Below are 14041 nucleotides of genomic sequence, written 5' to 3' on the forward strand. Positions count from 1 at the left end.
GAGGTCACGGAGCTGGTGCAAAGGCTGGAGCAGCTCAGCTCTGCAGCCAGGCTGAGAGAGCTGGGCTGGGGCAGTCTGGAGAAGGCTCCTGAAGGGGAGACCTGAGAGCAGCTCCAGTGCCTGAAGGGGCTGCAGGAAACCTGGAGAGGGGCTTGGGACAGGTGGTGCAGGATGCAGGACACAGCGTGTTGGGTGCAAGTTGAATGATGCAGAGCACAGGGTGCAGGGTGTCAGACTCAGGTTGCACTACACAGGGAGCAGGATGCAGGGTGCAGAATACCGCTTAGAGATGCAATATGCATGGTCCAGGGTGCAGTGTGCAGAATGCATGGTGCAGTGTGCAGAATGCATGGTGCACTATGCAGGGTGCATTGTGTAGGATGCATGGTACATGATGCAGGGTGGAGGGTGCATGATGCAGGGTGCAGAATGCAGGACACAGGGTGCATGATACTGGGTGCAGAATGCAGGGTTCTGGGAGCAGGGTGCATGATGCAGAGTGCACAGTACAGCTTAGAGATACAATATGCATGGTCCAGGGAGCAGGGTGCATGATGCAAAGTGCAAAGTTCAGCTTAGAGATACGATATGCACGGTCCAGGGTGCAGGGTGCATGGTGCAGGGTGCATGATGCAGGGTGCAGGGTCCATGATGCAGGGTGCATGATGCAGAGTGCAGAGTACAGCTTAGAAATACAATATGCATAGCTCAGGGTCCATGATGCAGGGTCCATGGAAGAGGGTGCATGATGCAGGGAGCAGGGTGCATGATGCAGGGTGCAGAGTACAGCTTAGAGATACAATATGCATGGTGCAGAATGCAGGGTGCATGGAGCAGGGTGCATGATGCAGGTGCAGGGCCCATGATGCAGGGTGCAGAGTACAGCTTAGATACGATATGCATGGTCCAGGGTGCAGGGTGCATGATGCAGGGTGCATGGAGCAGGGTCCATAATGCGGGACGCAGAGTACGGCTTAAGAGATGCAATATGCATGGTCCAGGGTGCAGGGTGCAGGATGCATGGAGCAGGGTCCATGATGCAGGATGCAGAGTACAGCTTAAGAGATGCAATATGCATGGTCCAGGGTGCAGGGTGCAGGGTGCTGGGTGCACCGCAGCGTGTGCCGCCAGCGCCCCCTCGTGGCTCAGTGCTGTCCTTGTCTGCCCCCGCCTGCTCCTGGGGTGCGCAATGAACCCCTTCCACCCCACGGCTGCTGCAGGCACAGGGTGCACCCACCCAGGGACCCCCCGGCACAGGGTGCACCCTGCATGGGACACAGCCCAGCATGGGAGATGCGCACCCCAGCACAGCGTGTGCCCACCGCGGTGCTATCCGCAGCCCCATGCACCCAGTGTGCAACCACTCTACTGTGCGCACCCCTATCTGTGTGCAGCCCCTCCATGGTGTGCACCCCATGCTGCGCTCTCCAGCATCACCACCACCACCCGCCCTTCAGTGCTTGGGGTGCCCCAGGCTGGCAGCAGGGTCCAGGGCTCCAGGCTGCTGTGACACAGTGATGCCCCCTCCCCAGCCTGCACCCCCAGGGCAGCAGTGGTGCCCTCACCCCAGTGTCAGGGCTGTTTAATCCATCCCCTTTCTTCCACCTCCCAGCACCCATCAGGAAAGACCCCACAAGGCCCCATCTGATGGGTTTGTTCCAAACAAGACTTTATTACTATGGTAACCCAACCTGTGCTCCAGTGAGGAGCAGGGATGGTCCTCCCATGGGACGGGTGGGCAGGAGAGCCCTGGAGGAGCTGGGGCCATCACCGTGGCTGTTGGGGCCACAAACCCCTGAGGCTCTCTGGGGAGGGAACACCAGGTCCTGGAGCCTGGCACATGGCAGCTCCCCAGACCCCCTCCAAAAGGCACCATGGTCCTGAAGCTCCAAGTGAGCTGGTGACACCAAACCCTCCCAAGGCAAGGCAGGGTGTCCGCTAGAAGAGGAGGGGATGGAGCACCCCTAAAGGCACTAAACAAGCATGGAAAGAGATGAGAAGAGCTTCAAAACCATCCTCAAGTCTTCCTCAGCCCTTGCTGATTTTCAGTGCTTGGCACCTCATCCCTTTCCAATGAAACCAAAAGACCTCCAAGAAGGCACAACCCAGCATGGCTGGGGCTGTCCCCAGCCTCGAGGGACAAGGACACGATGGCTCCAACCCAGCAGCAGGATGCCCTCAGCTGAAGTCCCGGTCCGGCAGTACCAGCGGAGCCACCAAGGTCCAGAGGTAGAGCAGGAGCCCGGCCCAGCTGGAGCTGATCTTCACCCACACGGCGGTCCAGGGGCTCGACAGCACCCGCAAGCTCTCATCCGGCCTGAAAGCCCAAAGAGCAGCAGCCCCCATCACCATGCTGCAGCGGGCGGCATCTCCCTGCGCATCCCGAGCACAGCGGAGGGAAGGATGCTGCGAGCACCAAGCCATGGGTGCAGCACAAAGAACACAGAGGGGGGAGCGGAGAAGCCGCATCTTGATGCTCCCCACAGCCTGTCCAAGGGATGTGACCCCACCAGTGCAGCCACAGCACCCCCAGGGCTGGGTCCTGGCTCCCCCCCCATCATCCCAAGGGATCCCAGGCTGCAGCTGGGAGCCGGTGAGCACAGGCACAACCTGCCATAGGCAGCACTAAGCGTAAGCACTGATAACAGTGCACACAAAGGGGGTTCTCACGCAGATGGACCTCAACAACCAGCTCTGCCCAGTGCAGGAGCAGGGAGGACACTGAGAGAAGAGGTTGCTCTGCCCACCTGTACCAGTTGGTGAGGGTCATCATGATGTAGAGGGCAGCGAGGACGAGGCAGAGGTGGAAGAAGGTGTAGTTGTAGGACACCCCATCCTGCTCATTGTCATAGGCACGATGCTCCCCATGCTCCGCAGCCTCACCGCCCGTCCCGGCCGTGCTCTCCTCTGTCAGCATCAGCTTGTTCACCTCGGGGTGGTCAGAGGAGCGGATGCTGCAGGGACAGGAGGTTCATGGATGCTGAGCTGTGACCCCTGCTCCAGCATCACCTATTGCCTAAGAGCCTCCCTGTGTCCCCCTGTTCCGGGCAGGCAGAGGGGCGATGCAGTCCTCAGGGCCACGCAGCCAAGTCCTCACCTGATGAAGAGGGTGCAGAGGATGAAGATTATGAGCCCCACGATGCTCGGGGCATCCCACCAGGTTGTCAGTGGCTGGGTGGCTGTCGCTGAGCTGGTGCTGTTCCTTACCAGCAGTGTGGGGTTACAGGCCTGGCCTAGGGGAGGACATACAGGGGGTTCAGCACCTTTCCCCAGCATACAGAGACCCAGGAGGGCAAAGCAGCCACCACAGTGGGTGCCCCATGTATCCCCCTCCCAAACCATCCTGCTTACTTGGTACATTGGCCAAGGCAGCCCAGGTGATGTACATGGTGTAAAGGGTGATGAGGGATGCCTGGAGCAGCCCCGAGTGCGGCTGAGCCTCCTGCAAACACAACCATGGATGCTCAGAGCTGGTCCTGTACCCCACAGTGACATGGCCACCAGCCTCCAAGGTGCCCTCCCCATCAGCTAACCTGGATCTTGGGCAGTATGGACACAGCAGAGACGATGAGGCAGAGGATGAGGTTGATGCTGATGAGGACCTTGCCCTCCGTGCAGCCCTCGGGCTTGGTGTAGTAGATGTAGAGCAGCACTACGGCTGCGATGGAGGCGGCGTAGAAGATGCAAGTGACGGTGCAGAGGGCTGGGGGAGGAACCAGACAGGAAAGGGGCTGGAGCAGAGCCCCCCATCCCCACCAGCTCCAGGAGGAGCTTCCCCATCCCTAAGCCCTGCATGGTGCCCCCCATACCGACCTGCATACCAGCCCTTGGCGTTGCTCTCGCCTGCATTGCGCAGCCACAGCTGGCTCCAGGAGTGGGCGAAGTCGATGAGGAGGAGGAGCTGGATGAGGATGAAGAGGAAGGAGCCGACCACACCGAAGTAAAACCACACTTGAGAGAGGAGAAACCCCAGTTAAGAGCAGGGAAAGGGGGCACACAGCAGTGGGGATGCTGAGCCCAGCGATGCCGGGAGAGCAGGGGCAGCTCCTCACCCGAGGTGAAGGCACCATCAGGGATGTAGAAGGCCCCCACTGTGATCCCCACCAGCAGCAGGAACTTGAAGAACCAGAAGCTGTGGAAGGAGAGAGGAGGCACAATGTGGAGCTGGAACCCAGCTCCCAGGGAAGGGGGGGTCTGATCTATTCCCCCCCCTAGGGACAAGGGCTCACCCGTTCTGCACAGCGGCCCGCGGGTCCTTGCTGCTGCGCACACACACCATGAGGATGGCAAAGAGGAAGAAGAAGGCGGCCATGGCGAAGCCCATGCGGTACACAGCCTTGAGGCCCAGGAAGCTGCTGCAGTCAACGTGGGTCTGGACCCCCAGCACTGACCCACTGCCTTCACAGAAGCCGGGGAGCTGCAATGGTAACGGGAGGGTGAGCATCACCCCAGCATCCTGCACCCACCACGATCCCCGGTGCCATCAGTGATGCCCATGACTGCTCCGATGCCACTCATAAAGCATGCAGTTGGCCTGCTTGGGGACAGCAGTGGAGTGACACAGCTAAAGCCATCAGTCATCCCAGGAAAGCTGGGATGAAACCAGCATTTCCCATAACCATTCCATGATTCTATGCCTTGCAAGTCACTTGGCCAGTTGAACCCCAAAAATGGGAGGTAGGAAACTTGCATGGGAAAACGTGGAAATGCATGAAATTATCCCACTGCATCTTCCCCTGCGTGGAAAATCAGGGCCAGTAACACCTCTCCCAGGGAGATGCTCATAAAAAAGGGAACAGAAGCAACATCACGCCCCAAAACTTCACTTTCTGATTCAGCCTCATGTACCCACCACGAGCTCGGCTTCTTCCCCATGGTGGCCAAGCCCAGCAGCATCCAGGGGTTATTCACCTTGTGCAGCTCCTTCTCCACACCAGGGATTATCATAATGATGGATACGAGGGTGCCGAGGAAGAGGAAGAAGGTGAAGATGAGGCGGGAGATGGTGGAGTTCTTGGCCGAGGGGCAGCAGCCGCAGAGCAGACATGGTGCAGAGCCACAGAGACAGGACACCTGCAACAAGAGCATCCTGCGTCAGAAGGGTTGAGACCACCCCCAAAGCATGTGCCCAGGTTGGACCATATGGAGATCTGCCCAGGGATCCACACCATTGCTTAGAGCTCCTCACCAGCACTGCAGCCTGCAGGGCCCCATGGAAACGGTCCCAAATCCCACCAAAAGGTTGCTGACAAGCAGCAATGCTGCAGGAACAGGTTCACTCCAATGCCCACCCAGCTTGGGAAATGACACCAGGAGTCCTGGAGACATCTTTGGTCTTCTTTTCTGCTCCCCAGCTTGGATATTCACCCACCTATTTCATAGAGTCATAGAACCATGGGATGGTTTGGGTTGAAGGGACCTTAAAGCTCCTCCAGCTCCAACCCCTGCCACGGGCAGGGACCCCTTCCACTGGAGCAGCTTGCTCCAAGCCCCTGTGTCCAACCTGGCCTTGAGCACTGCCAGGGATGGGGCAGCCACAGCTTCTCTGGGCACCCTGTGCCAGCGCCTCAGCACCCTCACAGGGAAGAGCTTCTGCCTAAGAGCTCAGCTCAGTCTCCCCTCGGGCAGGTTCAAGCCATTCCCCTTGGCCTGTCCCTACAGGCCCTTGTCCCAAGCCCCTCTCCAGGTTTCCTGCAGCCCCTTTAGGCACTGGAGCTGCTCCAAGGTCCCACCTCCGAGCCTGATGCAGGTCCCTCTGGTCACTGAGCCACCACGCTGTGTGGTCAAGCTTTTTCCTAGCTCCTGGTTACATCCTTGGATATCCATCCCTGCTCTCAGCTGCTCTGCAAAGGAAGCCTTTGCCACACGCTGCCTGGGCACATCTTGATTTCAGCTTTTCTCTTTCAAAAGCAATGGGTTAAGAGCAAGGGAAATCCTGCCCTGTTAAGGCAGCACTGGCCATGCTTTCATCCACCTCCTTTGAAGACTTCCAAAGGCATCCTAGCACCAAAAGTGGTAATGAGGAACCTTCAGGTTCCAGGCACTGCAGACGAAAGGCTGATCACTCCAGTTCCACCATCAGCTTCCTCATGGAAACCAGCTCACCTTCAGCACAACTCGCACCTAAGAGCTGCTGTGCTCCCTCCTCTGCCTGCAGGCTGGGGGAGCATGGATGGAGATGGACAAGCACTGTCCACCCAGCCAGGGAAACACAACAGCATGAACCCAACACCAACACCCCAACACCAACACCCCAACACCACCTCTCCTGCAAGCTGCCTTCACCCTGGCAAACCCAGGGCTGCAGAGCCTGAATCAAGCCAAAGCAATGCAGAGTAACCAGTTCTTATCTCCAGTTCAATTAATGACCAGCAGGTTAATCAGTGCTGAGCCCACGGGGTCAGGCACAGGCTGGTGGCTTTGTGCTGGTACAATGAGGCTGATGGTCCCCATGAGGTGCCCAAACCATGCTGGAGGGCTGCATGAGCCCCCAGGACTGCCGTTGCCATGGGCAGCCTTCTACTGGCATCACCAACCTCATCCCATAAGGAGGTGTTATGGGACCAACACCGTAACACCCATCCCATCCCATAAGGAAGGCACCTAAGGCGACTATTCCACTCATGGAAGTGGTGGGCAGGGTCTGGCAAATCATTGGAGGCAGAGAAAGGGAAATAGTTGGTGTTTGCTGCCAAGTTTCACTGAGGAAGAGCTTGTAGGGAAAGGTCTGAAGAGGTGGCTGAGCAATCCCATGCTGTTTAACCCAAATGATGCAGGCTCGACCAGGACTTAGCTCAGATTCTCTCTGTTAAAAACCACACAGATTTGGGGGGGTTTGGTTTTGGTTTGGTTACTTTGGTTATTTGTGGTTTTTCAGTTCAGAATTGAGCTGAAGCATCCCATGAATGAACCAGCTCCCCTTGAAGGAACAGGAGAATTAAACCTACATAGCAAGGCCCTGCCCTACATAGCAAGCCCTGCCCTATATTGCAAGGCCCTGCCCTATATTGCAAGGCCCTGCCCATGGCAGAGGGTTGGAACTGGATGAGCTCTAAGGTCCCCTCCATCCCAAACCACTCCGTGATGCTATGGCCTGAACCAGAATAGCTTTTTTGGGGGACAAATGTCCAGAATTAGGCCAGAAACCTCCCCAGTCCTGCTCCAGAGAAACTCCCAGCTTTTCCAGTACCTTCCCATAAGGAAAACTATCGGTCATGTGTCACAGACAGGTCCTGCAGAGCATCCCCCCCCGTGTCCCATCGGGTGTTTCAAAGGCCCCTGTTGGTGAAACGTCCGCAGCTTTGAGGTCAAGTTTCACAACCGGCCCCGTTCCCAGGTTTCCAGGCTCCGGGGTTGGTTCCGCAGCCCTGGCCCTGTGCCCGCAGGTGAGGCAACAACAGGAAAGGCAACACCGGCCACGGAGCTGCCTGCGTCACTGGGCGCAGCACCCTGAGACGTGCACCCTGCCCTGGGCCATGGCACCCACGCAGAGCCCCCCATCTCCGAGCTCCTGCTCTTACTGCATCCCCCGGCAGGACCCAGCCCCTCAGCATCGCATGGGTGCAGCCTCCTCAGTGTATTAGGGAAGGGGGGCCAGGACCCCCTGAGTGCCCCCAGTGCAGCAGGGCATCACTCCTCAAGCTCCCCATACCCCCAAGTGCACCGGGTTCCACCACTCCAGGCACTTTCAGACTCCACACTCCCCTCAACCACGACACTCAGGAGCCCCAGAGTTATCTGGGGGGAACCCTCTGGGTCTCCCTTGGGCTCTCCTGGGTGCAGCAGGATGCCTTCTCCGGGGCTCATTTGTATACTCCCCTGTACACAGGTGTCCCTGCATGCCCCGTGTTCACAGGGCTCCATCCCTCCCGGGGATGTACAGGGGGTGCATCTCCCCGCATGTCCCCTGTATCCTCCGTGTCCACAGATCTGCATCCCTTGGGTGTTCCCGTGTTCACAGGGCTGCAACCCGTCACGGCTCCCCTGTATCCCCCGTATACACAGGGGCGCATCCCCATAGGGGTCCCTGCATCCCCGGGTACCCCCTGCATCCCGCAGCTGCAGCGGGGGCATCATCCGGGCTCCCCTTGTCATCCCTTGCGTCTCCTCCATCCCTTTGGCTGTACCGGGGCCCATCCCCGGGGGCACCCCCAGACCCGGGCCTCCCCCTCAACCCGCAGCCACAGCCATTACCCAGCCCGGGGCCGCCCCCGCCGCTGCGGCGCTCGGAGCCGGCGCAGCCCCGCTCCCTCTGCGCCTCCTCCCGGTTCCCTCCCGGTCCCCCCCCGGTTCCCTCTCGGTCCCGCGGCACTCACGCAGCTGAGCAGGGAGCAGACCCCCAGGCAGGCCCCCATGGTGCGGCCCCGGACCCCGCTCCGGTCCCTCGCTCCGCCGCTGGCTCCGCCCGGGGCCCGTCGCTCCCGCTGCGCCTCCCCCGGGGCGGGTCCTGGCACCCATGGACACCCCCCCCCACACTCAACAAGCGGCAGCCCCGGAGCCTCCTTCCCCGTGCACTGCCGAGGGGAGCGTGAGTGCGGGTCGGGGATGGGGGGGTCAAAGAATCCTGCAATGGTTTGGGTTGAAGGGACCTTAAAGCTCCTCCAGCTCCAACCCCTGCCATGGCAGGGACCCCTTCCACTGGAGCAGCTTGCTCCAAGCCCCTGTGTCCAACCTGGCCTTGAGCACTGCCAGGGATGGGGCAGCCACAGCTTCTCTGGGCACCCTGTGCCAGCGCCTCAGCACCCTCACAGGGAAGAGCTCCTGCCTTAGACCCAACACAGCGCAGCAGAGGGGCAGGATCCCCTCCCTGAGCTGCTGCTCACGCTCTGGGTACAGCCCAGCTCACAGGGGGGTTCTGGGCTCAAGCACACATTGCCCGCTCATGTCCAATCTTCCATCCACCACGAGCCCCCAGGTCCTTTTCTGCAGAGCTGCTTTCCATGTGCTGGTGCTGGGATTGCTCTTCCAGGGGCCGGACTTTGCCTTTCTCCTTGTTGAACCTTGTGATCCTGCTATCCCATTCCTCCAGCCTGACCATCCAGGTCCCTCTGGATGGCAGCACAAGCCTCTGCTCCACCAGCCACCCTTCCCAGTTCAGTCTCATTGCGGAGCTGATGCTGCCCCATCATCCAGATCATTAATGAAGGGGTTAAACAGGACCAGACCCAGTACAGACCCCTGAGGTACCAGCCTCCACCTAGACTTGGTGCCTCTGCTCACCCACCACCCATGCCTGGCCATGCAGTGTTCAACCCACCTCACCTTGATCCATCTGCATCAACACCTTTGTGAGGATCCTAGGGCAGTCGGTGCCAAAGGCCTTCCTGAAGACCAGGCAGGCAATACCCCCTGTTCTGCAGCCCTTTCATTGCACAAGTCTATCCAGTGTGGCCCCCATGCTGACTTCTCATCCTTAATGGTTTCCAGGATCAGCTGCTCCGCCACCTTCCCAGGGTCAGGGTGAAAGTCCTTCCCAAAAGGGAAAAAGGTTCCCAAAGTCCTGCCTTGCTCTTCTTGAAGATGAAAGTGATGTTTGCTTTCCTCCAGCCTTGGGGCTCTTCTCCCAGTCCCCATGATGATCCCCTGTGATGATCATTCAGAGGCTGGCCTCACAGCAGCATGTGCCACCTCCCTCAGCACTCATGGGTGCATCCCCTGTATTTTCCCTCTCCTTCCTGTCATCACCTATAGCAGCCCTTCTTGCTGGCTCTGGCAACACCCCCTCCATCTCCAGCAGACCCACAACTCCCTCTGTGGGGACAGAACCCAAGCGAGGGGGTCCAAGGGGCATCCTTCCACGCACGGCCAAGGGTGGGAGCTGGGGCTGGGCCAGCAGTGTGTTTCCCAGCTCTTTCTGGCACATCCATGTGGAGCGGTGAGAGCTGGCATGCATCATGCAGGGCTGGGATGGGATGTGCTAGCCTGCTTCCAGACCCTACATTTAGACAGCAGGGAGAGGACATGAGTGCACAGCAGGACTGGGGGGTATGGGCATGGGGGAAGCCAACCTGCCCCCTGTGTCCTTGAGGAAGAGCAGGGTGCCACACTGCTCACTGCAGCACTGAAGCCCCGTGGCTTGGCCCCTCATCAGCTGGCACGCATTGAGCTCCCAGTAGAGGAGAGGTCAGAGCCTGGCGCTGCTCTGTGATCCCAGCCCAGCTCCGGTTGCTGCTCCCAGCAGGGGTGTGCGCTGGGGACCTGCCCGGACTGGCTGCGTGCGGGCACGGGTCTGGCAGCGCCCATGGGGACACGATGGGGCACGGGATCTGGCAGCTCCTGCCCCTTCCCGGCTGGATATGGGAGCCCTGGGACACCCGCGGCAGGAGGGTCCCTAAGCCCCTGTCCTCACTGGAAGGCAGAGTGGCCACAAGGGTGTTTGTCCCTTCGGTCCTGCTGTGCTTGTGGGGACGTGAAGAGATGGCTCCAGGGAGCTTAGAGCAGCTCCAGTGCCTAAAGGGGCTGCAGGAAACCTGGAGAGGGGCTTGGGACAAGGGATGTAGGGATGGAACAAGAGGGAATGGCTTGAACCTGCCCGAGGGGAGACTGAGCTGAGCTCTTAGGCAGAAGCTCTTCCCTGTGAGGGTGCTGAGGCGCTGGCACAGGGTGCCCAGAGAAGCTGTGGCTGCCCCATCCCTGGCAGTGCTCAAGGCCAGGTTGGACACAGGGGCTTGGAGCAAGCTGCTCCAGTGGAAGGGGTCCCTGCCATGGCAGGGGTTGGAGCTGGAGGAGCTTTGAGGTCCCTTCCACCCAACCCAGGCTGGGGTTCTGTGGTTCCAGGAGCCCCCTGTCATGCCAGGAGCAGACACCCACAGTCCCTGGAGGGATCGATCTTCCCCCCAGTGTCCCCTTTGCTGATGTCGCCAGATGGCAGTGCTGGAATGAGACTGGGGATGGTGCCTGGGCTCCATCCCTGCTGCAGGAGGGAAAGGCCTCCATCACCCTCAGCATCAGCCCCTCGCTATCCCCTTCTCAGCAGGGGGCTTGTGGGCAGCCCAGGACCCCCAGTGCAAGCACCAGGTTCACAGTGACAGAGCTGTGACAGTCCCGCAGGACACTGGTTTTACATCACCCTGCACGATGAGGTATGGGAGATGGGGGATGATGCCAGAGCCCAGGGGCACATGCCTGTCTCCAGCTCTTCCTTGCAACAGAAGCCCCCAACCCGTGTCCCATTGCTCAGCAGGGCTGGGAGCATCCTTGCCCACGTACCCCTAAAAAAATCACCTTTTTTCTGCTCTGCATCCCCCTCCGCTCCTTCTTCGCATCACTCAGCACCCTCTAGGCACAAAGGGTCATCTTCTCCCCCCCTGCACCCAGTGCCTGGTACATTAGAGGTGAGGGTACCATTGTCTGCCTGCTGGCAGGTGATATGAGGGCTGGGGGTGGCACCAGACTGTGGTGACAGGGCCCAGCACAGCTTGCCAGGGCTGTCCTCCCACCCAGGGCCTTGGGGGGGACAACAAATGGTCTCGTGACTGTATCTGGGACAACAGCAGCTTAGCCGTGGGTGCAGGCAGAAGGGTTCCTGCTGAGCCCCAGCGATGCTGCTCATGGCTAAACCCACATTACAGTAATTAATAACAATAATCGAGCCTGTGTTTGGAAAAGCAGCTAAACCCACCAAGCATCCTCCGGAGCATCACCTAGCGCAAACACAGGTATGGTGTAAGGTGCCTTTGTGGGGCTGGGCAAACCCCTGGTCCATGGGCTTGTCCTATCTCCAGTGCCCTGGGGGCTGGACCCTGCTCCTGGGTACCCAAACCCCTTCCCTTGGTCACCAGCTGCCATCAAGCACATCCCAGTGCTGTGCTATGGGCGCTTTGGGGAGCTGCTCCGAGATGTCAGGGTGCTGCTCATCATGGGAGGTGTGAGGAGGCCGGGAATGAAGGCTCCCCCTGTTTACAGCCAGCAGTGCTTGTTCTCACTGTGCTGCCTCTCTTGGGGTTTCCAGCCCACAGATGAGAAGGGGAATGGGGACAAAGCCAACTGGGACAGGAAGGACAAATGCAGAAAGTCCTGAGATCGAAGCATCTGCCTCCCCCCTTGTCCAAGGATGCCTCTGAGTGAGGGAATTAGTTTTCCAGTAAGCTCTTCTGTAATGAACACACACAGAGCACCGGCAGTGGGGGATTGCTTGGCCTTTGATTACAGGCAGAGGGGATGTTAAAGGTCAGGATTCAAATCCAATGGAAATGAAGGAGAAGTCTTCAAGGCCAGGTTGGACACAGGGGCTTGGAGCAAGCTGCTGCAGTGGAAGGGGTCCCTGCTCATGCAGGGGTTGGAGCTGGAGGAGCTTTAAGGTCCCTCCCAACCCAAACCATTCTGTGATCCTGATTTCCAGGAGGAGCATTCAGGCACCTGCAGGGCCTTCTGTGCTTGAGCACTTGGGATCCTCTTCAAGGACCTTTTGCCAGATTGAGATATCTTAAAGGCCAGTGGGGTGATGTGGAGCTGACGCAGTGGTGGGGTTTGTAGTGAGCCATCACCAGAATCATCACTTGTCATCCGGCAGGTTGGGGTCTTCTCCCAGCCAGAAGAGTGAAGGGCTGAGAGGCCAGCCTCCTCCTCTATCCTTGAAGCTGGATTTACCTTGGGCTGGAAAACCTTCAGCATCTCCCTGCTGAGCTTGGGCAGATGCTGTTTGTCTATCTCACGGCAGTGGCCAGATGCCTGGCTGGTGATGGATGGCTGTGTCCTGCTGAGCTTTCTGCACTGTCACAACCACTGCGTCCCTCATGGGCTGGAAAACATCAGGGGTTGACTCCACTGTGAGCTGAATTCCTTCCCAAAGTACCAGGATCCAAGTGAAGGGAGGCTGGAGGAGGCAGCCGCAGGGTGAGACCTTGCTCTGAAGGTGCCCTTGGTCCATGGCGCAGGAGGACATGGTCCTTCCACTCCCAGCCTGCATCCCCACACTGCTGGGTGCTTCTGCCTCCATCCTCATCCCAGCTCTGGATTTGAGCCCCTCGATTTGCCCTCTGAAAGGCTCCATCCTTCCTCCAAACTCCAGCACGAGCCTCTCTGAACCCACCCCATGCATCTCCCATGTCCTCTGGTTGACAGGGCACTCCTAGTGCCACGGCCTGGCTGGGGGATTGTACATTAGGGATGCCCATGGAAAGCTGGGTGTAGCACAGGCGGTTTTCCAGCCTTCCTTCAGCCTTAACAATCCTTCCTCCCAGAGAAATGGCTAATGAGCCATAGGGATCCAATTAGATCCCTCCAGGATTCGTTGCTCTTGAAACCCAAAGGAAAAAACCCACAAGCGCAGTGTGCAGACAATTAAATCAGTGTCTCCCTAATGAGTTCATGGCTCCGGAGGAAATGTCTGCCTTTGACAGGCGAGGCAGAGACCAAGCTGCACCCATGGGAGCCGTGTCCCCCCCTTGCCAGACCCTATTGGGGTGTGGGTGACCCCACACGCTGCCTCATCTGGTTTGGGGTTTGCTCCCTGCGCTGAGTGCTTCACACAACACCCATGGGGACGCCCGGAGCCAAGCGGCTGTTCTTTGTTAAGCACAGCAGCACCCTGGGGCTTTACATGGTGGTTCTATAGGATCAGGGATGCTGATGAACTCCAGATGTTCCCCCAGCATTAAATACCCAAGCTCGGGTGGAAGAACCACAGGAAACCCCAGGCTGAGAGGCGGAGGGAAGCGCTGGGATGCCTTGGCAGCATCCAAGCAGCGGTGATGCTCACCTGGATGCAGATGAGACACTGCAGGGGGAGAAGATGCAACCAGCAAGGACCTTATTGTCCATCCCCACCCTGATGCTGGCAGACCCCCCAGCCTGGCCATACTGCAGCAGTGCTGCCGAGCCCCACGTGGCCCTGCCGAGCAGCAGATTTTGCTTAGCTGCCTGGGCTATATTTAGCTGCCTGTAAAAGGGGTTAGCGAGCAGCGCCGGAGCCAGTGGCACAGCGAAGAATGTCAGCCTAAGAGCAGCCAGGGATAAAAAAAGCCCATTCCAGGCGCCGGGAGCTTTGTACAAATCCCTACTGGAGCTGGAGCTGGAGGCAGGGCTGCATCCGCCCCCTGCA

General features: G+C 59.0%; 1 protein-coding gene across 1 annotated transcript; it reads right to left on the reverse strand.

Annotated features, from left to right (window-relative positions):
• Positions 1–2004: 2004 nt before the first annotated feature.
• SERINC2 (serine incorporator 2) lies at positions 2005–8441 on the reverse strand. Its single transcript, XM_061360618.1, has 10 exons — positions 8316–8441; positions 4912–5073; positions 4230–4417; positions 4053–4132; positions 3814–3951; positions 3534–3703; positions 3352–3442; positions 3098–3233; positions 2748–2954; positions 2005–2317 (listed from the first exon to the last, which is right to left on the reverse strand). Exons 1-10 carry the CDS (start codon positions 8352–8354, stop codon positions 2179–2181), a joined length of 1350 nt encoding a protein of 449 aa, XP_061216602.1. The 5' UTR covers positions 8355–8441; the 3' UTR covers positions 2005–2178.
• Positions 8442–14041: the final 5600 nt, after the last annotated feature.

The sequence above is a fragment of the Neopsephotus bourkii genome, unplaced genomic scaffold, assembly GCF_033783945.1.
Source record: "Neopsephotus bourkii isolate Nb327-2 ecotype Australia unplaced genomic scaffold, CSIRO-AGI_Nbou_v1 NB_1036, whole genome shotgun sequence".
Lineage (NCBI taxonomy): Eukaryota > Metazoa > Chordata > Aves > Psittaciformes > Psittacidae > Neopsephotus > Neopsephotus bourkii.